This window comes from Oryzias latipes, chromosome 12, assembly GCF_053564925.1.
Source record: "Oryzias latipes strain Hd-rR chromosome 12, Olatipes_Hd-rR_3.1".
NCBI lineage: Eukaryota > Metazoa > Chordata > Actinopteri > Beloniformes > Adrianichthyidae > Oryzias > Oryzias latipes.
Genome location: NC_136248.1, coordinates 17,458,149 through 17,483,385, shown reverse-complemented (window position 1 = coordinate 17,483,385; position 25,237 = coordinate 17,458,149). Strand labels below are relative to the sequence as shown.

The following is a 25,237-nucleotide window of genomic DNA, read 5'->3' as shown; positions in this document are numbered from 1 at the left end:
TTTTCATATTTTCCAAAAATACAGTAAAGATATGTGCATCTTGTTGTAAAGACATTTTCTCATGTCTGCATAACTAGACATTGTGCTATTGAATTAACATTGGATATAGAATGATAAATTATAACCATATACTTTCTAGATTCCTACTACTAACCTGCATTTGGTTGTTTTTGTTTTTAAATGCCGTAAAGCTTTAAAAAGACAAAAACAAATGTTGTGACTTTGCAGCAGCAGGCAGATATCTATTGCTGAGTCGAGGAGGCAAAGCGGCCTGACAAAGCATCTATTATGAGTCTGTTTGAGCAGCATCTAGTCACAGAGTGTTCGATTTCTGCCTGCATACAGATCAGCGGCTGTGCGTGAAGTGTTCACCATGCAGGTGTGGGGTGATCCAGCCATGCAACTGTAGTTTTTGTTTCTCTTTCAGCGTTTGCAGTGTGTGTGTGGCATGTCAACTGCACAGATAATGGGGTTTGCAGTCTTTGCTGGTTACTTGAGACATGAATGGATCAGTGGAGCAGGCTGCTGTTTTCATCAGCTCTCCACTCTGCTTTCTTCAAGCAAAATGATTGGCTTTGGTGTCAAAGTACTCGTGTCCATCCTAAACTCTGTTCAGATGGACGGTCCTTGATTCGTTTGACACTTAGGTGAGATCATCTCAATAATGGACAATTTCTTTTTAAAGATTGGTCTTTGTGTTGGTCACAGAGAAGCTATATTGGGTCCCCTTTAGGCATTCTTCTCTTCTATACAAACACATTGGCTTGATATAAAATTAAAGACACACTCTGACAAAATTGTGTTTTTGGTATTTTTAAAATTCTTTGGTGGCATTTTTCTGATTATGGATGTGTATATTAAATAAAAGTAGGCTTTAAATTGTATGAGGATGGGTGGGGGGTGCAACAACCTCCCTGCTCAGCTCCATTCTGATGCATTCGTTTGTAAATGACTAGATACATGTGTGTTTTCCTCGTCCAAACTGGCATCTGGCTCAACCTGTACGGCCGTATAGGTCTGATATTGCTCGCCATTTTGTTGCAACAGTAATGGGGGGGCTCTAAGCTAAGGGGGGAGAGTGTAAACTAATGGATGATGGGGAATAAGGGCAGACTTATTTTGTGCTGACAGTCCCGCCCACAACTCAGAGGCAAATTTCTAATCAACGAATGCTGTTCTGCAGAAACTATGTCCTAGAAGTAGAGCTGTGACGGTGTCGGATTTATGATCACCGCGGTGATGAACCACCAGGGGGCGCGGTGTCGCAGTTAACCGCAGCAGATGAGTTATATAGTTGTAAATGAGCTATCAATGGTGTGTTTAAGTATAAAAATGTAAGACTCATTTGAAAAATATCTTTGTATTTTTCATTTTTTTTTAAATTTACAGTTATCCATATGACACAATGCCTTGAAAATGTTTAAATTAATCTGTATTTCAATTGATAAATGTGTATTCTAATGGATAAAAGCAACAATATTGTCTGGATGACCAGGGAAGATTTAATGAAATATAAAGGAGACTAGTTTTGTGTTTCTTTGTTAAGAAAACAATTTTTTTTGAAGGACAAACCTGTTATTCTGGCTCACTGCCATTCCAGCCTAGTGTGTTAAAAACAAATGACACAAAACAGTAATATTTTGGACTTTGTCTTTTTTATTTTCATTTGTTTCAAGTTCACAACACAGCTGGTACATTCCCAGGTAAATGGTAAACAGTCTTTTTTGTATTTTAGTTAGTTATAAAGTAGTGAGAAAAACAGTAATGAGTACTTTTGACGATTTTAGAGGTTTGTTTTTCCTGTTTGGTTTGGAACATATTAATAAAATTATTCCCAATGCGAACACCTCAACAAACGCGGGGCAACCTTGAAACTTAATAAGAGTCACCAGTGTTATTTGACTTGGCAGAGTTTACTGTCCTGACCTTTTCCTGTTTTCATTGTTTGGCCTGTTTTGAATAGAAATAAGTGTGATAGACCAATCAGGAAGGAACAGCAGCCTAAAAGACTGATGGAGGGCAGGAAGCAGGTAGAAATAATTTGGTCTCTCTCTTTTTTTAGTCTTCCAATATGTTCTGCTGAGTTTTTGTGTGTCACTGTTTTTTGTGTGTGTGTTTTTTAACATCAGGCTCACCTGGGTACGGTGGCCCTGAAGTGAAGGGAAGTGAAAATTCACATAAACAAAATCACTCATTCAGAAACAAACCACATATTCAGTTGTTCTGATATTTTTCTATTACACCTGACTTCTACAAAGTAACCGAAGATGAGTTGCAAGTCTTTGTGGGTAAATTGCTTCTCTGCTCTCTCTTATATCCAGCTCTTTTCCTTGCTGTTTCATTCACTCTTTCTTTTGCTGCTGGTTTACAGATGTTTCAAAATCCAAGTTTCTGTGTAAATAAAAGCAATCTTTTTAGGAGGAGCTGGGATAAAATTGCCTTTTAATCAGGATGCTTTTCATGGATTTCATCACTTCATAACATTTTTTTTTTACTTATTCTTTCCTTCTCTAGGGGATTTTGCTCATCATCTCCCACCGCTTCCTCCTCCCGTCTTCCATTCATGAGCAGCGTAGCTGAATTTTACAGCGACAGCCATGGATGACAAGGGCTCAGTGGGGAAGATTAGCGTGTCTTCAGACTCAGTGTCCACTCTCAACAGTGAGGACTTTGTCCTCGTGTCCCGGCTGGGGGATGAGACACCCTCTTCTACTAATAATGGTAGTGATGATGAGAAGACAGGACTGAAGGTAAGGATGATCGTTGACGCAGGTAGAGCCAAATAATCCAACCAGCAGCAATAGAAATGTTATCGGGCAGCTGACATTTCAAGCTATAGCAACCATATGGGCTTTAATCCTTCTACGGATTCTTACTTAGCAAATACTCAGGACTGATTATGTTCACAATAAGGCCTCTGATCACACAAGAACAATCGCAGCAGCAAAAGGCTCTTCTTTAAATATTTCATCTAAGGGTTATAGCTTTAAATGAGCACTCTTTATAGAAAAAAAAAGTTGCTTCCGTGAACAAAGACATGATTTACCAGGTTATTCTAACGAACATTTATTTCCTTTGACAGTATAAGATCACTGTTAACTGTCTAGATTCCACTAACATGTCCATTTCTCACTTGTTAAAACTTCCTTTTGCTGTTAAATAACATTTGCCTTTCTCACACATTCAACCATAAACCTACTTTTTTCTTTGTTTTTCTTTTTCTTCGTCATTTTGCCTCTTTTCCGTCCGATCTATGTAGATCTACTCATGTTTTTGTTGCTTTTTAGTTGATGAATGGACTTCCAGGCCGTTCGTTGGTTCTTATGGAAACTCGCATCTTTTTAATTAGTATACAAGAATTCTGTTACTTTTTTTTGAATGGAAATAAATAAAACCTGGAGCCACACATTTAACCCATAAGAACCCACATCCATCATGGGTTCTTATGGGTAACCCCCCCCCCCCCCCCCCCCCGTTGTATTTGTTGTTTTCTAGGGGGCGTCTGTTTAAGTGGGCTATATGTTGCTGAACTATAGTTTGTTTAATATGCAGGTTGCAGTTTAATGGAGGTTCTCATTGATTCAGGAAGAGACTTTTATGCTGCTTGTGGGTAATGTAGTTATTTGCGTGTGTCCTAATACGTTCAGATTTCTAATTTCCTTTTATCTGCATCAACCTCAGTTTTAGTAGTAATACCACAAGATGGTGCCATTGTTGCATGGATGTTTCAAGCTCTGGACTGCAGGGTGTCATCTTTACATTTTTTTGTGGCTCAGAGAGAGCACTATTCTCCATTTTGTTTCCTCTTATGGAATCAGAGGGAAGTTTTGCTTTTAGTGAAATTGAGGGCTTGTGCCGCCAACTGAGTCAGTCCGCCGTCAGATTGATGAAAATCATCACCCAACGCACACCTCATCTGTTTTTTCTGTGTCGCACAACACAGTTGTGTGTTCACTCCATCCACCGGCTTTGGGTCATGTCGACATCATGTTTAATTTATTTTTATTTTTATCGTTCACATCTCCCTCCCAGTCAGCCCATCCAGTTAGAAGAGAAGCCAGCATGTCTTAACTTGTTGTTTGTTATGCAGGTGATTTCTGAGGAAGGGGTCAGCTTTAAGGTTAGTCCCCCTCTCTTGCTCTCTTTCCTCCTCTGCTCCTCTCTCTGATGTCTCCTTGTCCTTGTTCATATTCCAGTGCTTTCTTCCTGTAATGTGATTTTGTGATGAGTCTGTCTGTGATTATGTGTTCTTCCTGAATCGTTTTTAACTCATGGCCTTTGCTCTGGGCTGCTTTGTTTGTTTGTTTTGATGAAACATATGGCTATTCTTACATGTAAAGTGTAGAATATATTTATTTTCCTAGGCCCTTAGTTCTTCCTGTGTATCATAAAGCCCCCTAACAGCTGTGAAGTAACACTAAATTGGTGGATGTACGGAATTAAAAAGGCTCTGGTCCAGTTTTCTCAGATACTTAGCTGCAGTCTGCAGTAGTGTCTTTACCACTTTGGATTACAGTTACAATTTGAGAGGCGTGTTGCTCCTATTGGACAAATTTGTCATTTCCGGACAAATAGATGTTGGAAGAAATTTACCTGAAAATCTCCGTTTTTGTTAACGCTTTTTAACACAAAGAAGCAAAGCTGGGAACCTCCTCTGACTCCTTTTAAGTTTGTGTCCACATAGATGCTGGAATACATTGATTTTTAATTTTTCAGTTATTTAAAAAAAAACTGATGTCTGATTAGTTAAGGAGGATTTCTACTAATTTCTAACTTTCAATGTTTTATAATCTCTGAAAATCCCCAAGTCATTGAGTTTCGAGTCTTTTTATGCTGGATCAACAGCAGGCCAAATTAAAATGTCCCCAAACTCAGTTTATTAAAAAATTACTTCATTAATGCCCGAAGGGAAGTTTATTTAATACTTTCAATAGAAATGAATACAATTGTCAACTTTGATGCTTTAATGCGAAATTCATTAAAACAATGCCCTTGTGCTTCCTTTTTTTCTTGGTTTCTTGTCTTCCACACCTTCTGACATTGCGTTGTTGTTGTTGTTGTGGTGTTTGCCTGTTTGTGCGTTCCAGATTGTGGGGAATGGGAGTGAGCAGCAGCTGCAACGGGAGTTAGAGGACGTCCTCATGGACCCGTCGGTGCATGAGGACGCGCTGGGATCCGAGCGGAGACTGGACGGTGTTTGTGGCGACGGGTCCAGCCCTCACCTTAATAGGCCGTCGCCCGTACTGCCAGGCCTGGACCCTCTGAGCGCACCGCCCCCCAAGTTGGAGATGGTGCTTCCTGTTCAGACGCCCCAGGAGAGCGAGCTGAATGAGAGGTCTTACAGAGGTGAGTCAGCCAAGACTCCCAATCTTCACATTTATTCATCTTTGAAAGTTATTAGTGCTAAGAGTTCAGCTCTGATCTATTATTTAGGTAATATTCATTAGGCAAAGCATTTTACAAGCAGTTTCATGACAAGAATTCTGGAATTATATTCAATCATAACATGTAAACATTTTCTTTCTTTCTTTCCTTTCCATGCTGCAGCAGATGAATCCTCTTCAGAAGGCAGTCCTTGCAGTCCCATTCCAGACGAGGACAGCGTTGTGTTCAGCCAGCTCACATATCTTGGATGTGCCTCAGTCAACGCCCCCCGCAGCGAGGTGGAGGCTCTGCGAATGATGAGCATTCTTAGGGGGCAGTGCCAGGTCCCACTGGATGTAACCCTGTCTGTGCCAGGCGTGTCTGAAGGCACCGTCAGGTAAAAAGAACACGCAGAAGTTTGTGTATTTGATTGGCTGCTGGGTGTGCAGTAAGTAAGGGTGAATGGCCTTTGAAGTGTGCAATATCAGAAATTAATGCATGGCGAGGCTTCCACGGCGCCCCTTAACTGCCTCAGCTGGCGCGGACCTCGAGTACAGTGGCAATGGGAAGCGATATAAATGCTGATTGTCACGATGTGTTAAATAAAGCATCAGTTCAGATAGGAATTTCACCTCTTCCCGCTTGTTTTTGTCCAGATGATGAAGCAAAAGTTTGTTATAAAGAAGCCAACGCAGTGATATACAGTAGAACACTTAAGCTATGTGACCGAAATGTCTTTTTTTAGTCTTGCATTATCACTTTTTTAATCCACACCCAGCAGCCAATCAGAATCGAGAATTCACCCGGACCTTGGTATAACACTTTTAATCCACACCCAGCAGCCAATCAGACTGGACTATGGTCTAAATCTGTACAAACCACACACATAATGCACAAAGAATAAGTGCTGTATTTTTCGGACTATAAGTGGCATTGTTGGGAGAAATATATTGATACACACCTACAGTTTCCTGAAAGGGCTACCATTTGTTATTGGGAAAATAACCAATATAGGAGCCTATTTATGTTTTAAAAAGTCGCTTTTGAGTATAAGGTTCACCCCTGGCCTAAGTATGCAAAAAAAAAACAAAAAAAAACAAAACGCCACATTTACTCTGAAAAATACTGTAAAAGCTAGGCTGTTGAGAAGAAGTGAAGTACCCACCACCAATTTCATTTTTATTTCACCAGGTTGTTGGATCCCCACAACAACACAGAGATTGCCAACTACCCCATCTATAAGATTCTGTTCTGTGTGCGAGGCCATGACGGCACGCCGGAGAGTGACTGCTTTGCCTTCACAGAGAGTCACTACAATGCAGAGATCTTCAGGATCCACGTGTTCCGCTGCCAAATACGAGAGGCGGTGAGCATTTCATTATGAAGTGATGTCTGCCATGCTCAGGAGAAAAATAGGTGCAGCACTGTTTTCCTCCAGCTGTTATACAAAACATGAACTTGAAGTTGATCTGGTTTGTAGGTTTGGTTATATAACTTTTCCTGAGCACATGTTTTTTTTTGTCCTTCCATGTGTCATATCTGGTGTTGCTTTTGGGGCATTTCTAATCATAAGACTTTTTTTTATTTTTTATTGTAGCTGGATACTATTTCTACAGGCAATAAAGTACAAACACAACATCTGAGAAAAAGAAAAAAAAAACAACTTTTCCTGTTGAATGTTGCCAAGACAGCTGGTTTTATTTGTATGTGCCTGTTTCTGTTAGTGACCACTTAAGCGTTTTGTTGCAACCACATGTAGCAGAAACTGGAGCTATCCAATCTGGTTTATTAGCTCATAATCAGGAAAATAAGCGATACAAATGTAAGATTTCTGCATTTCATGGAGGCTCAGTTTTGGTCGGATCTGCAGGTATGAGCCTCTGGGAACTCTGTCCTTCATTTGCAAGCTGCAGTGGAGTTTACATGTAATCCCAAAAGTCGTGGACTATGGTCTAAATCTGTACAAACCACACACATCCAGAGAGCTCTCGTCCTCGCCGCGAGGTTCAGTAGACGCATAAATGCAGATGAGACGGGATTCACTCAAGAAACTGGGTTGAAGTGCTGCTGCTGTGTTCGCTGACCTGTTTCATCCCTCATGGAAACACTCGGTGTAACTAAAAACATTCGGACAGATGCTGCTCTATGAGTCCCACATTGTTTCGTTTTTTTCCTGAGTACCAGCCAAACTCCCATAAAACACCTTTATGCACTAAAATCCAGACATTTGAACACTCTGATAATAATAATAATCTCCAGTGCTAATTTACCATTTTGCATTTTTTTTTTTTTTAGCAAAGGCATCTGCAGTTTTTTCTATTGTTTTCTCCTCCCTAAGTGTCCCGCAGGGAGCCACAGTTGTCTCCTTTCTAATCCCCCCAGCAACAAACGCTTCTCTGCTGCTGTCTCATGCTTTTTTTGGGTTCTCATTTGCACTACTCCTGTTGTGAGTCAGTCCATTGGCTGCTCCATCCCTCGGGATTTTCATATGACTCTCATCAGCCTCAGCTTCACAAGACACAACTTGTAACACCTCTTATATCAGCACATTTATTCTCTTCACCCTTTACCTTGTTTCATGTTTAATTTATTTATTGTGATCCGATGTGCAACATTTTTCACGTGCGTATAAGGTGTACATCTTTTTGTAAATGATCTTGGAACATACACTGACACTGGACATCCCAGCAAAAAAACAAAAAAACAAAAACAAAACAGACTGAAAGCGAAGCAAAATATGACATTTGCACTCCTGATATTGATGCTGCATCTTCATCAGCTGCAAGCTCATTCATCTCATTTACAGGAGATCTTGGATTTCCACAGTAATTCAATAAAAAGATGAAGCAAGCGAAAAAGCTTCTCCTTCTATTTCCTCTTGATTTGCTTGGAGATCTGCGACACCTCTTTTTCAGCTTACTGCAGATTCCAGGTCTTTCGTCATTGCTTGATCTTTAAAAAGGGAACAAGCTGCTTCCTAATGTACAGAGGAGGTTTGTTACCATTTGCTTAAGACAATTAAGAGACTTTAGCTCTGCAGTTTTACATTGGATGAAATAAGAATTTGATTCCTTGCTGATTTTGTAGGTTTACCCACATAAATAAATGACAGTGGTTCGTCGTAATGGTAGGTTCATTTGAACACTGAAAGACAATATCAAGAAAATGATCTTAAAGTATTTATATTAATTTATTTGAATTTCATTGAGAGAAACAAGTATTTGATTCCCCTGTAAGCACTGGGAGTTCTGGTTCTCACAGACCGGTTAGACTCTCCAAATCAACCTGTCTCCTGAATTGAAGACACCCGTTTGATCTAATCCCAGGTAGAAAAGACACCTGTCCTGTCAGACTCCAAACTCTCCAACATGGGAAAGACTAAAGAGGTCTTAGTGGGTTTAAGACTGCACAAGACCGGGATGGACTACAAAACCATCAGCAGGACGCTGGGGGTTAAGGTGACAACTGTTGGTGCAAAAATAAAAGAATGACATGACCATCAATCAACCTGTAGGTCTATAGGTCATGAGAATCATGAGAAATGGGTCTAAAACAACACAGCAGGAGTTACTTGATGATCTCAAAGCAGCTGGAACCGCAGTCACCAATAGAACCATTGGTAATACTTACAGCCACAATAAAGAGTCAACCAAAACTCCTCCAGAAACGTGCAGAAAACTGCTCATCAACTACAAGAAATGTCTGACCTCTTTGCTGCTTATAAGAGTTTACTGCACAGTACTAAACCTTTCTATCAAGATGGTTCTAACATTAATTTCCCTCAATGAAAGGAAAGTTTCTTAATATAGATTATTTAAAGTCTATCTGTAGTTTTTCTTTGTGCTTTTTAAAAAAAAAATCTTTCTGTTAAAATGAACCTACCATTAAGATGCCAGACTGTCAATTTCTTTTTAAGTGAGCAAACCATTAAAATCAGCAAGGGGTCAAATACTTATTTCCTCCACTATAAGCCGTGTGGTAACATTTGTATTAATTTGCATTACAAACAAGCTTATTTTACTTAGTTTCTAAGTTTATAGATGTAATTACATTTAAAGTTTCACACACTGCTTAAAACTAGAAAGTGGACATGAGTACAGCAAAACATCCAGTTTGGCACATTTAAGCTTTGATGTCACAAACGTCAAAAATAAAGTGAAGTTAATGATTGTTCTATTCAAAAAAATCTTCTTAGGATGAGTTTAAGTCCCTCAAACGAAACTCTTCCTTTCTCTGACCTGAAACTTTGTGTTTTCAACCAGAGATCTTCATCCTGCCCTGCAATGCATAACACAGGAGTTTGGGCCTCTTTATCTCAACAAATTGGTTTCTTACAAATCAAATTACAATTATAGGCACACATATAAGCACCAAAGAAAACATTGTGCTTTTCTCCACATGACTTGAATCAAAAAGACATCAGAGAATTGAAAAGACATTCGATATGAATCAAATGACAGTTTCCTGGAAACATTCTTTTATGTTGAACCCTAAGAAGGAAAAACAAACTATGTTAGGAAAAATTCCAAACTGGACATTTTAAAACTCTACAGGGGGTGGGGGGGCGGACTGACTTCTTTCTTCCCAGCTCAAATTTCTTCCCTCGTGTTTGCTGTAATAAAAATAACAAACCCTGCACCATCCCTTTCTACTGTAGAAAGAATATAATGCTGCCTTTGTGTTGAATGCTGCTTTATTTTCTGGCCTTGAAAGAAGCACAGAAGTTTTATTTTTGATAGCAGCAGCTTTTCTGCATCCTCTTAATGCCACCATCCCTCAAAGCACCACCCTTTCCCACAACCGCAGGGTTTTTTCTACCTTAGTTTAATCTAGTGTTTTATTAATCAAACAAAGGCCGCAAAAAGATTCTTATTTGTGTTAAAGGACAGTGCATTTAGGATTTTTTTGGTCGTTGTTTTTGACAAAATAATTTGTAGACTTTCTGTCATACTTCCTACTATTTTTTCCAGAGAAATTTTTAAAAAGATTTCACAGAAATAACTTTGCCTACTGATAAAAGTGAGTTTAATTTGTTAAATAATACCATTGTACAATTGGAGTCCTAATCTTATCACTTTAGATTAGTTGTGATCTGGAATTCATTTAATTTCATGTTGTTTATAACCTTTAATCCAATGTTTCAAGAAATGCTTTTTAAAATTTCTTGGAAGAGTTATTATTTGTAATTTAACATTTTTTTAAAATTATTTTAAACAACACTCTGTGTAACATTATTTAATATAAAATGTTCAGTTGAAATCATCTTTAATTGTAATAATAGGGAGGAAGACATCCATTATATTGATTCAGTTATGATGCAAACACACACACACAAAGGGGCTGAGTGTACCCTGTTTTGCTTACTTTGCAACTGCGCACACACACACACACACACACACACACCCACACACACACACACACACACACACACACACACACACACACACACACACACACACACACACACACACACACACACACACACACACACACACACACACACACACGCGCGCGCACACACACACACACACACACACACTTTGAGTCATTCTGATTTAGTTTTTTTCAAACAAAATAGTCAGAAAAATATTTTAACATAAAATCAAATTATTTTTGTATGGATACAAAGCCAGTCACAGCAATGGTTTATTCTTTGTTTATATGTCTATTTTCCACTGGAAACATCACAGCCCAGTGTTAAATTACCTAAGCCAAAACAGATTTTGTTCTGAACAGGAGGAGGCTTGAGGACTGGACCCAAAACCTTAGAGCAAGATTTAAGGGAAAACCTAAGAAAATCTTTTCATAGAGCAGGAAGCATTTGTCCAAGGCAACTTTCAAACATACCAAGAAACTGATGCTCCTTGGTGGCAGGACTTAGAAATTCTGCTATGTGCTGTTTGCCATAATTAGGCTTCACAATGCCTTCTGTTACACATTTGCTTCAACAGATGTACGGAGATCTGTTCATGGAGCTGGAAATTAATGTTAACGACTTAATGACTGTTTTTGTTTGTTGTTTTTCTTCTATAGCTCCCAATAACCACAGCTACAGAAACTGCAGCACTTTTTTTAAGTGACTTTCTGCTCCAAAAAAGGTTTTGTTGCCCGTGTGAAAAACAGTTTATTGGAGGAATGGGGTTTACCTCCTGAGAGTTTGACTAAAAACAGAACTTGACTGTGCATGGATTACATAAATGCTTTGGCCTGTAATGTTTGTCTGTTTTTGGTAAGACTGAGCAAGCATGATACGGATAAATCAGAAACGGATTGACCTAAAAATCACACACCTAAGTTGCATTTAGTGGCTGGTGAACCACTTCATGAATAGGAGTAACTCAAAGCTTCTAAAAATACTAGATAAATTGGATTTTCTGTGGAAATACATTGGATTACATTATTGCTGAATGTTTTGCTAAACTGTTTATAGCTGAAAAAGCTATAAATTCTTTTTTTTTTTAAAACTGCAAAGAAGAAAGAAGCTGATTAGCAATTATGAACTAAATTTGTTAGGCGAGCAGCAGAATCTCACTTCTGACTCTAAACCACAAGTCTGATGAAAAATGTTTTGTCTGTTATGTAAAGCCGAAAGAACAGAGGAACCAAGAATTGCTAATTTTATGTCTCAAGGAAAAAGTTTTTATATAAAATAGATTGGACTTATGTTCTATTAAGCTGTTTCCATTCCAAACAAGGGTTTAAGCGGAAGTTTTTATACCCTTTGGAGATCTGTTCATACTATTTACTTTCAGAAAAATGTCAGATTCCTAGCTCTTTGAGCCTTCTTTGAGTGCTGGTTCCATGTCTCTAGACTAAAACCAACATCTAAGAAAAAGCAAAGTCATCTTTTTTAAAACAGCTTAGGGCAGGGGCGTCCAAAGTTTTTGCAGTTTAATTTTCAACTGTTCACATGCACAATGTGAAATACAGAAATTAACTATTAAATGTCAAATAAGTTGTGTGTTGAAGACAGAGGTGTATTATGGGTAACCACTGTGCTTTGTTGTTTTTTCAGGTGAGTAGGATACTGTACAGTTTTGCCACTGCTTTTCGGCGCTCTGCGAAGAAGTCAGTTCTGTCATCGCAGCAGGCTCCGCCTCTCACTCCTGACAGTGATCTGTTCACCTTTACGGTCAGCCTGGAGATTAAGGAGGATGATGGCAAAGGCACCTTCAGGTAAAATCAAGTTCAAGATTTTTTCTTTGTAAGGAGTGGGAAAATAAAAGACGTGTTTGTTCTGTTCTACTTTGCTGGTGTTACTAAAGCAAATACAAACAACAAAAAATTACGTTTTCAGTGCATGGAAAACTGCTTCTGGTCCTTACAATTTTTTCCTTTACATGCCAATCTTTACGGGGATAACATATCATAGAGAAATGTATGTTTAAAAAAAAATCTGTGTTTTGACCTGTCCTGCCTCCTAGGGGCAGAGCTGGATTTGAAACCGAATCTATTTATAACCATTACCACATGTAACTACATTGTATAAAACTACAGTTTAGCCTCCTTTGCACTTTCCATGATCCACAGTTATACAGATGGTAAGTTTGAAGAAGAATAAAGGAGTTACTGTGGAGGAGGCTGGTGTTCATTGGTGGAGCAGATAAGAAAGCACAACATGAAGTTCCTGTGTTTGCTTTATTCACCACATCTGCCTTGACCTCTTTATTTTGTTTTGCCATCATACTGAGGGGTTTCCGTGACTCATTCAGCTCCTAAGAAAAACAAAACGCAAAGATAAACCTGCTTATTTTTAGCCAGCTCATACTTCCTCCTCATTAGCTTTTGCCTAATTATTATAGGCATTCTGAGTTCCCAACCAGCAGTCTTTGCATTCTACTTCACATTGTCTGATTTTGTACAACAGAAATTCTCAGCAGAGCTCTGAGAGCAGAGAATTCTATGCATTAGCGGTGAAAACAAAAACCAAATCCAAAGATCAGTTGGGATTTTCTGGGGTTCGGAACAATATTTTTAAAGTATTGAATCTAGAATATAGCTATTAAAAGGTTATTTTTTTATGGCTAAAAAAATATGTGATTGAATATTGGTTGGAAAAAAAAAATATTTTTAGTCTTTAAGGGAATAATTACATTTTTTCCGTTGAGGAAAAAGCATCATTTTTATTATTATGTATTTATTTTTTGCTGCTCTTGCAAAATAAATTTGTTGTTGTTGTTCTACACCCTAAAAGCATCTGTGATGATACTGTGATGATAAAAAATTAAGCACGTTTTCTTATACATATTTAACTAGGCCGGATTTAAAATGGATCTTGACGTTTCTAAAGAGGCGCCTAAATTGTTCAGGAAAAACACTTTTCTTCTTTGCCTTTGACTGCTCCCTTTGTCTTTGTTTCACAGCAAATAATGTATTTCTAAATATGTACATTTTTTTCTAGTAATGAGGGCTTTAAGACTTTTAAATTATTTTTGTCTATGTATTTGACAATGAAGCCGTCGGAAAATGGCTCCTTTTTAGGGGGTAAGAGCTTTTTTCCCCAAAAAGCTCTTTCCCCTTATCAAGCTCTTTGACCTTACTGTCCAGTTTTTTTAAAGGTTTTTATATTCTATCTGGAGCTGATAATATTTTTGGTAGAAACAGGGTTGTTTTTATTATCTGGTTACATTTTGTCATGATAACTAATACTAAGCATTTATCATTATTTGTTTCGATTCAGTGCTGTAGCAAAAGACAAGGACAAACAGAGCTTCAAGCTGCGTGCCGGAATGGACAAGAAAATTGTCATTTATGTTCAGCAGACCTCCAACAAGGAACTGGCAATCGAGAGGTAAAGTGACGCACAGAAGCACATACACACATTAGTCCCTGTGAGGCACCATGCCTATATGTGCAACATAATGGACATACCATTGAGTTGAATCCTCAATTTTACGTCTTTCTGCAAACAGGGTTGCAGGGTTTTCTTTTTTTGACATCTTTTTTTTTTTTTTGCCTTGGCAAAAACATTAAAGAAAGTTACATAATTGGTTAAGCTGTCAACAAATATTCACCAAAAAATGAAAACTTGTAATAAGCTAATGCAGATGCATATTTTTGTGTCCTAATGCATGTTTCAAGGGTATATTGAAAAGGGATTGAAGTGAATCTGTCTCATTTTCTACATCTCAATAAACGGTTAAAGTTTAAAATTAGTGTTAAATTTGCATTTCATAAACTAAAAGGCGTGTCAAGTTTTATCCAGTTGATGAATCAGTAGTGTTTCACCCAGGAGTTTACCATGTTTTCGTCTTGCGTCTCCGTGTGTGTGTGTGTGTGTGTGTGTGTGTGTGTGGGTGTGTGTGTGTGTGTGTGTGTGTGTGTGTGTGTGTGTGTGTGTGTGTGTGTGTGTGTGTGTGTGTGTGTGTGTGTGTGTGTGTGTGTGTGTGGGTGTGTGTGTGTGTGTGTGTGTGTGTGTGTCCTCCAGGTGTTTCGGACTGCTGCTCAGCCCGGGGAAAAATGTGAAAAACAGCGACATGCACCTGCTGGATCTGGTTGGTGGCTTTCTCTTAATGTGCCTGTGAATCCTTCTGTTATAAAACGGTGTGGATTTTTCTCATTTGCTCTGCCGTGCGCTGCCACAGGAGTCAATGGGAAAAAGCTCAGACGGAAAGTCTTACATCATCACAGGAAGTTGGAACCCCAACACGCCTCAGTTCCAGGCTGTAAACGAGGAAACACCCAAAGGTAAGAGCCAGAACGGTTCCCAGGATGCAGATAAGCCTGAATTGTTTTCAATAGTTAAAACAGCAACAGAAGCTGTTTCCTTCATTCTTTTACACCACTGTTTGAAAAGAACTCTTGAATTAATCCCTAAAGCTCAGAAGTAGAAATCATTTACAGAACAGTGGATGCCACAAATAAGCTTTAAAGCCGTACTTAAATGATACAGATTCATTTTTTAACCATAAATGTGTCTCAAAGGGGGAAATAAATATCCCTCCTTCTTGTTTTTCTTGCTTTCATAGATAAATTCATGTACATGACGACAGCAGTGGACCTGGTCATCACAGAGGTCGAGGAGCCGGTCCGTTTTCTGCTGGAGACGAGGGTCAGAGTGTGCTCGCCCAATGACCGGCTGTTCTGGCCCTTCAGCAAACGCAGCTTCACCGAGACCTTCTACCTTAAACTGCGACAGGTCGGTCTATCCACCAGGACAGCAACAGAACAGCAAATCTGTTATTGTTTGACTTTTATCGGTAATAAATTACATTGGATAATTATTCTTTTGGATTCTTTCTTTTTCTCACAAACCACAAAATATTGTTCATGCTTCTTCTATAGATTTTGTATTAAAGAGAGAATCGTTCTTCTCTAGACTATTATAATCAGTGCAAAGACAGTTTCTGCAATTGGCTTAACCGAGTTTAAAAGCCTTCTGGCTTCTTGTTTATACAGTATTTTTTTGTGCATTGAAATCCTTACATTTGCTGTTTTTGAACGATAAATCTCAAAGCTGCAGTTGCGTAACGACACAAAAGTCACCCTGGCATGAGAGAGTTCAGGTTTTATGCAAGATCTGAAAGACCAAAAAAGATTCTCAGCTCAATTTTTAGTAGTGTTTTTTCTTCTGATGTTAAAGTTACTTGGTGTAACCCTGAAGCAAAAAAAAGAGAGGAAACCGTCTGTGTGATATTTGTTAACTCTTATATCATCTGCTTGTATGGGGGTGGGGGTGGGGGATGCTTTTCAGATACAGCGTTTGTATATAGAATATTAGCAATTGAGTAAAGATCGCAGTTGTAGGTTTAAGAGTTGTCATCTGGACTTTTTCAAGTTGAAAACATTTCAGCTCTTATCCAAAAGTCTTTGTCAATTTGTCAAATCCAAAGCCTTTTAGATAAGAGGTGAAACGTTTTCAACTTTAAAAAGTCCAGATGACAACTTTTAAACACACTGCTGCATTTGAATCAACCTGGAAGATTGAGAGTCTTCAAAGACAATTTAGTGAAGCTATAAGTAAACGTACTGCAGTAAGCTTAGTGCAATATAATGCAGTTAAGAGGTGGCCAAAAACAACATCTTCCGTCCACTGGTAATGTTAGCCCTCCTGTTCATCTTCTTACTTCTCATATCGCAGCATTGATCAGATGTCTTCTGTTTTTAGATGGAGCGGAAAGAGCGAAAGAGTCCTGCCTCTGACACACTTTATGAGGTGCTGAGTTTGGAAAGTGAGTCCGAAAGAGAAAAAAGGAAAACCACGGCGAGTCCAAACATCGTCCTGGGTGGAGCTGGCACCGGGGCTCCATCGCCACCAGAGGATGATGAGGAGGAAGGTAAGCGAGTGTAGTTTGACTTCTCAGCTAGGAAGACAATATTTTCGAGAGATGAACACAACAAGGTGGAATTTCGATCATGTGAAAACGCATGAATCTTAGCCCACAGAGTAAAGCTGAACAGCACTGATGTCTGACGACGTCTGAATCCCTCTTTGATCGTCAGATTTTAAAGCAAGTGTTATAGCTTCTGAAATGGAATTTTGGGGTGATTTTGAAAACCCATGCCAGAACATCCAACCTAAAGCTAGAAACCTGTCACTGCCCTCATGAAATAAAAGTTCTAAATCAACAGACAAACTGGAGTTAATGCTTTAAGAGGTGCTTCTTTTAGGAAAAGACAAATGTGAGTAGATCCCAGCCGTCCAAATGGAGACGGATCACTCGGTGACTAAACTCTTTGTACTTCATTGTCTTTTGTATTTAAGTTTTAATGTGGAATGCTAAAAAGAAGAGCTAAGAGAGCATATTTTGAAACTTGATTTTTCATAATCGCTTTGTGCTTTCATTTGTTTAAATATTATTTTGTTGCAAATATTAGATATTAACATTTTCATTTGATTACAATAATTTAGACAATGTATTAATGCTAAAATCTAAGAAAAGGAATTCATCATAAATAGTTTTAGGAACCTAGTTGATCTTTTTATTTTTAATACAGTAGTGGATAACCTTTCATTTTGCTCTTTTGTTCAGATAACGACGAGCCCCTGCTGAGTGGGTCAGGAGACGTTTCGAAGGAATGTGCTGAGAAGATACTGGAGACCTGGGGAGACCTGTTGTCCAAGTGGTATGAAGATTTTTAAAGCTCTTAGAAAGCCTTGATGAGGAACTCATTTATTTGCTTTCCATCCTCTTTTTCTGCCTTTCAATCAACGCTCTGCGTTTGACATTAGATTTAGGCATTTTATGATGCCCTTCAGGGGGAACATTTAACTATATTTTAGGTGTTTGTCTAAATAAGAGTCATAAGACTGAACTACAGCACCACAAGGCTATTATGTGTGATTCATGAGTTTGTGTTTGTGAGCAAAAAACTGTGTGTTGCAGCATGGGGCACTGGAGGGGGGGGGGGCTCAGAGGGTCAAATCACAGAAAGCCTTTTACAATTTTGATGCCCTAAGGAGCCAGCCTGGAATTGCTTGCATCACATGCAGACGCACATGCATGGGCATGCACAAGTATAGTTTTAGCCTCAACAAAAAAATGTCACGTATTGCATAATCTGACACTTGGAGCAAACAAACAAAACAAACCTGGGAAATGGAGATGGAGGGGGTTAGATAGGGGGGTAGAAGTGAGAAAAAGAGCATTAATGCTAATGTTAGAAGAAAAAAATCCAGGGTAAATATTTTCCACATTCAGCTGAAGAAATGTTAATCACTTTCATGCTGACAGAGGAATATTTAAATCTGTGATTGATTGCATCCCTTGTGGGAAGTGGAACTGGAACTTTTGCATGCAAATCATTGATGCTGACTGTAAAGTTATATAACAGCCCCCACCCAAATCCCATTATATGGCCCTTTAAACATCTCTAGGCATAACACTCCCTTCTCTATGGATTGAAAATACAGTTACATACTTACAGTAACATGTTATTTGCCATTTGTACATTTGAAGGGGGGAGGCTGATGGAAAAATAGCATCCAACAGGCCCTTTTAAAGCAGCTTGGCTGTCGTTTGTTCTTTCAGGCACATGAACCTATCGGTGCGTCCAAAACAGCTGCCAGCTTTGGTGCGAAGCGGGATCCCTGAGGCACTCCGCGGGGAGGTGTGGCAGCTTCTTGCAGGTTGTCACAACAATGACCACCTGGTAGAAGAGTATCGGACTCTGATTACAAAGGTAAGACGAATGCTGACGACCTACTTTTTTACTCCTAATCTGATTCTGAAGGAAGTTTTACTTCGGAAAACCACTAGATGCTGGCCCCCACATCGGAGTTATTCTTGACGCATGTCAAGTTGCTCGGTCCCGTGTCAAAAATACGTGCGCTACTGTCTTAAAGCAGCTGCGCCAGCCGCTAAATTGAAACCCCCAAGCTTGCAGAGTTAGAAAAATAACAGAGGTATTTGGAAAGTTTCTTTACATTGAAAAGAGTCGTTAAGGAAACAGAAGAGCCTTTTACTTCAAACAAAACACAAAGCTGCATTTGACAGACAAAAACCAGGAGTCTTCACTCCAAATATGGATTCATTGCGAGAGTTGTTCCCACACACCGAAATAATGAAAATATTTAGACTTTCTTTTGTATTTTTCCATTGCACCTAAAAAGTCTGACGACGCTGAAGTTGGCATCCAATATTTTAGCTTAGACTTTACAGTGACAGGTCAAGGGAAAATCTATCACATTTGAATGGTTCATGCATGAAATCTAGTGTAACGTTTTTACAGAGGATGAAGATAAACTTTACCCTCCAAAGTTAAGGGAAACTGAAGCCCCCCCAAAAAACAGACTTCAGCCTCGTACAGGCCGATTGGTGACATTTTTGTCTGACATTAAACCGATCAGTGGCCTAAAAAAGGTTGGGGACCACTGTGTTAATGGTTTTTAAAACTCCTTCATAGAGGCTCAAATACATTTTCTGGTGGTTGCCTCGCTCCTCATGTTACTGTCTTTCTCCTCGTAAACATAATTGGATATGGATAATAGAATTAAACACGTTTTTTTCTTTACTTATGTGAACAGAATTGTTGCTAATACTTTTCTTGGAAAATTTCTGGTTCATCTCTACTCATAAAAAAAGTTTACTCAAGGGTTCACCGGTGGCAGTGGTTCATAAGACTGCTTTTCTTTCTTTCTTTTTTTTTTAATGAGCTAATAACTTGTGATCCAAAACGCTGCCATGCAATCATGTCGGCTCTTTGCTTTAATAGCTGTACTCTGTTTTAAGAGTTTATTTCCCTATATGTTTAACTTGAAGGTTTCAGAAAATACTGTGGACATTTACAGTGCCAGCAGAAGGAAACAATGTCTGCTGTTCATGATTATATCCCTTGTGTACACGTAGGACAGCGTGATACTTTATACCATATTCCCCCTTCTCACTTCTGTCCAGTGTTCTTATATAAAGGGAACATCCCCAGCAGCAAGCTGAGTCCCAGGTGGTTAAAAGATGTTTCCCATCTCCCTCCCCAGCTTTTATCTTCTCTTCTTGTTTCCTTCATCCAGCATTTTTAGAACAAAGAGCTGTTCTTTTTTTTCTATGTACGGAATCCCAACTTTTTCTCCGCTGGCCTAAACATTGGGTTGAAATGCTTTTTATTGATGGCCATTGGACATCAAGTTGGAAGGGATTATTTTTTTAAGTAACACTGAAACATTGTTGGAATATAAATCAGCCAAAAAGAGCAGAAGGAAAAGTGTGGGGAAAATGTAAAGCCTTTTTATAACAGAAAATGTGTTTTTAAATTTAGTTTGCTATATTGAATTTGGAAAAAGACTGAATCGGGAGCTGTTGACAGAAGTTTAAAAAGGGAAAGTTTTAAATGAACAGATGTGATGAACTGCTTTCTTGTATCATTTCTTGCATTTTTGCAGATTCCTGTTGGCATCGTTTGGTCTTAACTAGTATGATAAGAGACAAGCGGTGCTCTCTCACCCTAGACATTTGGATACCAGTTTTCTGAGATTTGCTAAATAACTTTATGAAACTTCTCAACATCTCTTTTTCTCTTAAAGTCCAAATGTTCTGCGCTTAGCAGCACTAACATTTAAGTCTATGAAGTTCTGTTAGTGCACAGGGCCAGACCTTTGTACTGACTAGTATCAATCTGAAGAAGTATTAAAGGTAAGTTATCGTCCTCTGGAGGATGGGCATCCTTCTACCTGAAGAGGCTAATGGAACTTCCCATCTTCAGGTTCACGTCTTTTCCTCACTCCTATTAAAAAAGTGAGGAAAAATCTGGTTGATTTTTTTTTTTTTTTACTTTCTTTAACTTGTGGGTGGGAATGAGGAGAGTCGATTCCAACAGGTACTGCTGAAAACCTGCAGGCCGCTCATTGGCCAGAGAGAATGCTAACTAGAAGGCATGTCATTAGCGCTTGTGCAGTGGTGCGCAGAAGCTTCATTCCTTGTTCTGAGAGGCTATACGCTGTTCAATCGTCTCTGCATAGAGTTTACAGAGTCGTCGTCACAAATGGAAAAACTGTGTTTGGATTTTTCCTTTTTCCTTCTTACCCCAAGGTGAGAGAACACATGCTTACAGCCTATCCAATGATTCTGGAGCTGTTTAAAAAGGTTTCTTTTGAGAGCACACAGGTGTTTGGATTATGCCTTGACAGTTTTACTCCATGAGAAACAGCTGACCCTTTCAGATTTGAACTGATTTGGTTGGATTGATCTATAAAAACTAGCACAGAGATATTTGGTTGAAAAAGCAAGCTCTGGGTTATGCAGTGTAAAATTGACACTGTTAGCAGTATTTTTGTTGTTGCTAGAATTAATTAAACCCTATTAACTCTTGTTTTTAATGTCTTTATTCCAGGCTCAGCCCTTGTTTGTGGTTTTTGCATGTATCATGTCCATCTGCCAACTGCTAATTTAGGCTTTTAGTGTTCTAGCCTATGTCTGAGTGCGTCCTTCTTTACGCTCTGCTGCACTCCGAAGTACATCATGACCCATCTAGTGCCCTCTTTTGTTCTTCATCTTTTCTGAACTCTGTATTCATGCACAAAAACTAAAGAAGTGGTATTGATGGAAGGGGCATCAACTTTTAGGCACAAACTGAACCATCCTAAAAAGCAGAACAGAGAAACCCTCAAGCCAGGGACAGGCAACAAAATTGAATCAAAGTTAGACAAGGGCATCATGGGACCTGTTTTGGCACGCAGGTCATCACAAAAGCCAAACCTGTTAAGCCACTCCCCCTTGATAGCCATAGCGCTGCCAGTCTGCTCTAACATCTGTATTTGACCTGTAATGATAGTATCATTTGTACATGCGTACCAGGTCCTTGTTCCGCCTTGCACCAGTTTGCCCTCGTGCCATATTGTATGTCCACTTCCTGTTGCCTTGTCTGCGAGTACAAAACATTTTGTCTGTCGTTCCCTCCTCCCACCTCTGCCTTCACATTCCAGGATAGTCCGTTCTCTCATTTTCTGCGTAGCTTTCAACTGGCCGCAGATTTCTTTGGCAGTACTGCTTTGAAATACTTTCAGATTTGTTCTGTCTGACTTTGAATCCAATTTCCCACATATGAAAAGAAAGACAACAAATGCTAGAGGGGTGGACAGTCAGATGAAAGACACAGAGAGAAGGCTTAGCCGTTGAAAGCAGCTGAGATTTATTTTCTGTGGAATGCTGTCTTCTCTCTGCCCGCTGTTTGTGTCTGTGTTTAACATAGCCTGCCACTGACTTACGCTGGGCTTATTTTATGTTTCCCGATGGATCAAAGGGCCAACAAAAACAGACTTTGCATTTGTAAGTTTAAACATGTTAGCTGAACCGCGCTTTGAAATGTGTTCAAGTATGTTCCAGGTTGAAGAAAGCTTCAAAAGAAACATGATATTTGGATGACAAGATTTGTGTTTATGATTATCTTTGAAATTATGCATGAATAGGATGAAATTATTAATAATATGGGTCATACAATGCAGACATTTTCAGTATTTTACACATTTAGAGTTTTACGGCCAATTGATTTATTTGTCTTTAAAGTTTTCAGGGATAATTTAAATCTTTTCATACCAGAATCTATGGTGAACTGGTTCCTGTGTTGTCTTTTTACTCCCCTGAAATGCTGCACTGTATTTAGGGGCTTTTGTGTTTGTTTTAGGTGTTGAGGCTCCAGGACACCTAAAGAAGTTACCAAACAAGGAAAGACAGTTCAGACAGCTAACAGGGCTGAGTTCTACTCTGCTTGGCAACCGGGGAATATTACATCATGCTTGTCTTGATTCCTCTTTCTGTGACCCATCTGTTCGTGACATTTACTGTTTTTCGTTCTTTGGATGTCTTCCTCTCTTCGCATCATTGATGAGCTCTGTGCTTCTTTTGACTTTCCATCTCCATCCCTTCCTCCCATTCCTCTCTTCTTGCCAACCCTTTAGTCCTACTGTCATCTATTTTTAGCTCCTCGTGTAGCCTGCAGAAGCGGTACGTGAAATGCATGGGAGGGTGTCTGGTTTGCAGGGGAGATAGGTGCAGGCTGGTGTGCGTGCGCAAGACTGTGGGTATGTTTGGGTCTCCATCACGCCACGCCAAATTTCCCAGCACGAGGCAAAGTCTGCAGTCTTCAGAAAGTCATTAAGGATAGGATGCAGACATAGCTACACTAAATCTAACGCTAATTACCACCCACTGAAGTTGCTAATTTTAGTCCAGGGGTCCTGAGTAATTCAGTTTAATCTTCACATCATGTGAACTAAAAATAACTGCCAGTAATTAATCTAGCAAAGATTTTAGTGCACTCTTCACAGCGGTGCTTGTTTGCCTCTCCAATAAACACCTGGCTGCTGATATTTATAGGAGGGAGATTATAAATGTCTAACTTTATGCGGGTTGGGTTGGGGGGCATTGGCGCCCATCTATTAGGTAATAGAGGGGCAGCATCTGCTCTATATGTGCAAATTAAAGGTCACATTTAAGAGGTAAAGCAGTTTCATGTAAACTGCAAAAACTTCTCAAAGCAGCACTTATGATTCCATTGCTGAGAGAAAACTGGTCTTTACTGTAAAATCTTATTACACTGAATAAAGTTGTTGTCATCCAAAACTTATAGAACTGACACTGATTATTTTGGATTTTCTCTCAAAATAATAATATGACAATCATTTTTATTTTTCTAAGGAAACCCTAACAAAGCATCTCCTCCACTATAGCTTATAGGCTCATCGCCTGCATTCTCTGAAGTTAAACTATGAAATGTTCACATGATACTAAACTTATCACCATGGGACTCAAGTATTATGTTATTTATTATATAAGAATACCAGAGATGAACTTTCTTGTTCAAAGACCCACTGAGATGAAAAAAGTGTTTTTGGTGTTTTTAACACGTTCTTGTAGCATTTTTTCTGATGGAAGACATATATTAAAAAAATAATCTTAACTTTGCCTTTCTGAGTACCGGTACTTCTTTATGCAAACTGTTTTGAATCTGGAGCATATTTTTTACGTAGAAAATGCAATGCGCAGGCCTCTCCTACAACTCTGAGGTGAATTTCTAATGAATTCCTGCCACTCTGCAGAAACTAAATCCTAGAATCCTAGAAGTCCTGGCTAAAATTGGCATAATTTTAAATAAATGACCACAGAGAATACTTTGAAAAAGCTGAAAATGATGGAAGTGGGACTTTTGGGTTATGAAATTTTGTTTCCTTGTGCTGTTGTTTTGCCTTCTAGTAAAAGCACATCTGCAGAAGCCAGAGCACCCTTATGGAAAGTTGAAAAGGCATTGTGAGGGATTCTGAGGACACAATTATGGCAATGCTAATAGTCCTAATAAAATTTTCTCCAAAATGACCCATAAATATAATTATGCCTCCCCCACAAAGTCAATATTTAAGTATAATCAAATATAAGTGTCAACTTGCCTGACCTCGACTATCTACAACCACACTTTAAACCTGTGTTTTCACTCCTTTTTTAGATCACGATACTATTCTGTCTTCTTTCCACGTGTATTTGTGTTTAATTTAGCATTTATTCGTGTAGTTCCTTCTCATCCTTTATCCCTGCTTTCATATTTTTTGGGCAATAATGTTGGGAACTCTTCTATAGCAGTTTTACACATCTTTTTGTGCTTATAAAAGCATTTATTCGTGTAGTTCCTTCTCATCCTTTATCCCTGCTTTCATATTTTTTGGGCAATAATGTTGGTAACTCTTCTATAGCAGTTTTACACATCTTTTTGTGCTTATAAACTTATTTTTTTAATTAGAATTTCTTGCAAAGTCGGGTGCATGTTTTTATGTCTTTGTGGTCTTTATTTCATTACAGGTTATTGGACATTTGAAAGTCTTGGCAAAGTTTTTTTGTAGTTTATTTGAAGTAGCATTGCCTACCATTGATTAAAAAAACAACACTGTTAATGGGCCTATATTGTGTTATTATTAAGTCTTTCAGAGTAAACTGTATCTACATATATATTTAATAATATATTAATTACTTTTGGCACACTAAAGAATGAATTTTTTATGAAAAATTAGTTGTTTTTGCGAGCTATTTTTTTCTATCCGGAAATAAGATGATCTCTGAGGTACTGGCTTTGGCTCCTTGTGGCTGCCCCCCAGTTCATGACATAACATTTTTCCGGCCTCGGCAGCATGACTGCGTTTCACCCACGAAAACAAACATCCGAACTTTTGCAAAGATGGATGTGCAGATTGTGCATATTTTGCCAATCACCACCACCAACTCTGCTGAGTGTGTGTGTGTGTTAGCCTGGGGGCAGTGCTGGCAGCACAGACCTTTCCTGGAAGGGGCTGTTCTCCCTTATCTGCGTCACAAAGTGAGAACCCACTCTTTATCATGGACTGGGAGGGACTGGTGCTCAGGGGTTTTTAGAGGAATACTCAGAAATGTGTGAATGGATTACAGTACTGCTTTGGGGGTTGTTTTTTTGAGGAGTTATATTATAATAAACTTAAAAG

General features: G+C 38.9%; 1 protein-coding gene across 4 annotated transcripts in view; it reads left to right on the top strand.

Annotated features, from left to right (window-relative positions):
- Nucleotides 1-25,237, top strand: part of rabgap1 (RAB GTPase activating protein 1) — a 58,910-nt gene that overhangs the window by 6,123 nt on the left and 27,550 nt on the right. Inside the window, exons 2-14 of one of the 4 annotated variants that reach the window (XM_004074960.5) lie at nucleotides 2,515-2,750; nucleotides 4,091-4,120; nucleotides 5,088-5,346; nucleotides 5,548-5,761; nucleotides 6,556-6,730; nucleotides 12,380-12,540; nucleotides 14,045-14,155; nucleotides 14,792-14,858; nucleotides 14,949-15,051; nucleotides 15,333-15,502; nucleotides 16,472-16,640; nucleotides 17,337-17,430; nucleotides 18,336-18,486. In XM_004074960.5, coding sequence (XP_004075008.1) covers nucleotides 2,598-2,750; nucleotides 4,091-4,120; nucleotides 5,088-5,346; nucleotides 5,548-5,761; nucleotides 6,556-6,730; nucleotides 12,380-12,540; nucleotides 14,045-14,155; nucleotides 14,792-14,858; nucleotides 14,949-15,051; nucleotides 15,333-15,502; nucleotides 16,472-16,640; nucleotides 17,337-17,430; nucleotides 18,336-18,486 — 1,857 coding nt within the window. In that variant the 5' untranslated portion in view covers nucleotides 2,515-2,597. The remainder of the gene's footprint in view (nucleotides 1-2,514; nucleotides 2,751-4,090; nucleotides 4,121-5,087; nucleotides 5,347-5,547; nucleotides 5,762-6,555; nucleotides 6,731-12,379; nucleotides 12,541-14,044; nucleotides 14,156-14,791; nucleotides 14,859-14,948; nucleotides 15,052-15,332; nucleotides 15,503-16,471; nucleotides 16,641-17,336; nucleotides 17,431-18,335; nucleotides 18,487-25,237) is intronic. The other 3 variants (XM_011481878.4, XM_078955804.1, XM_011481879.4) reach the window with 3 other exon arrangements.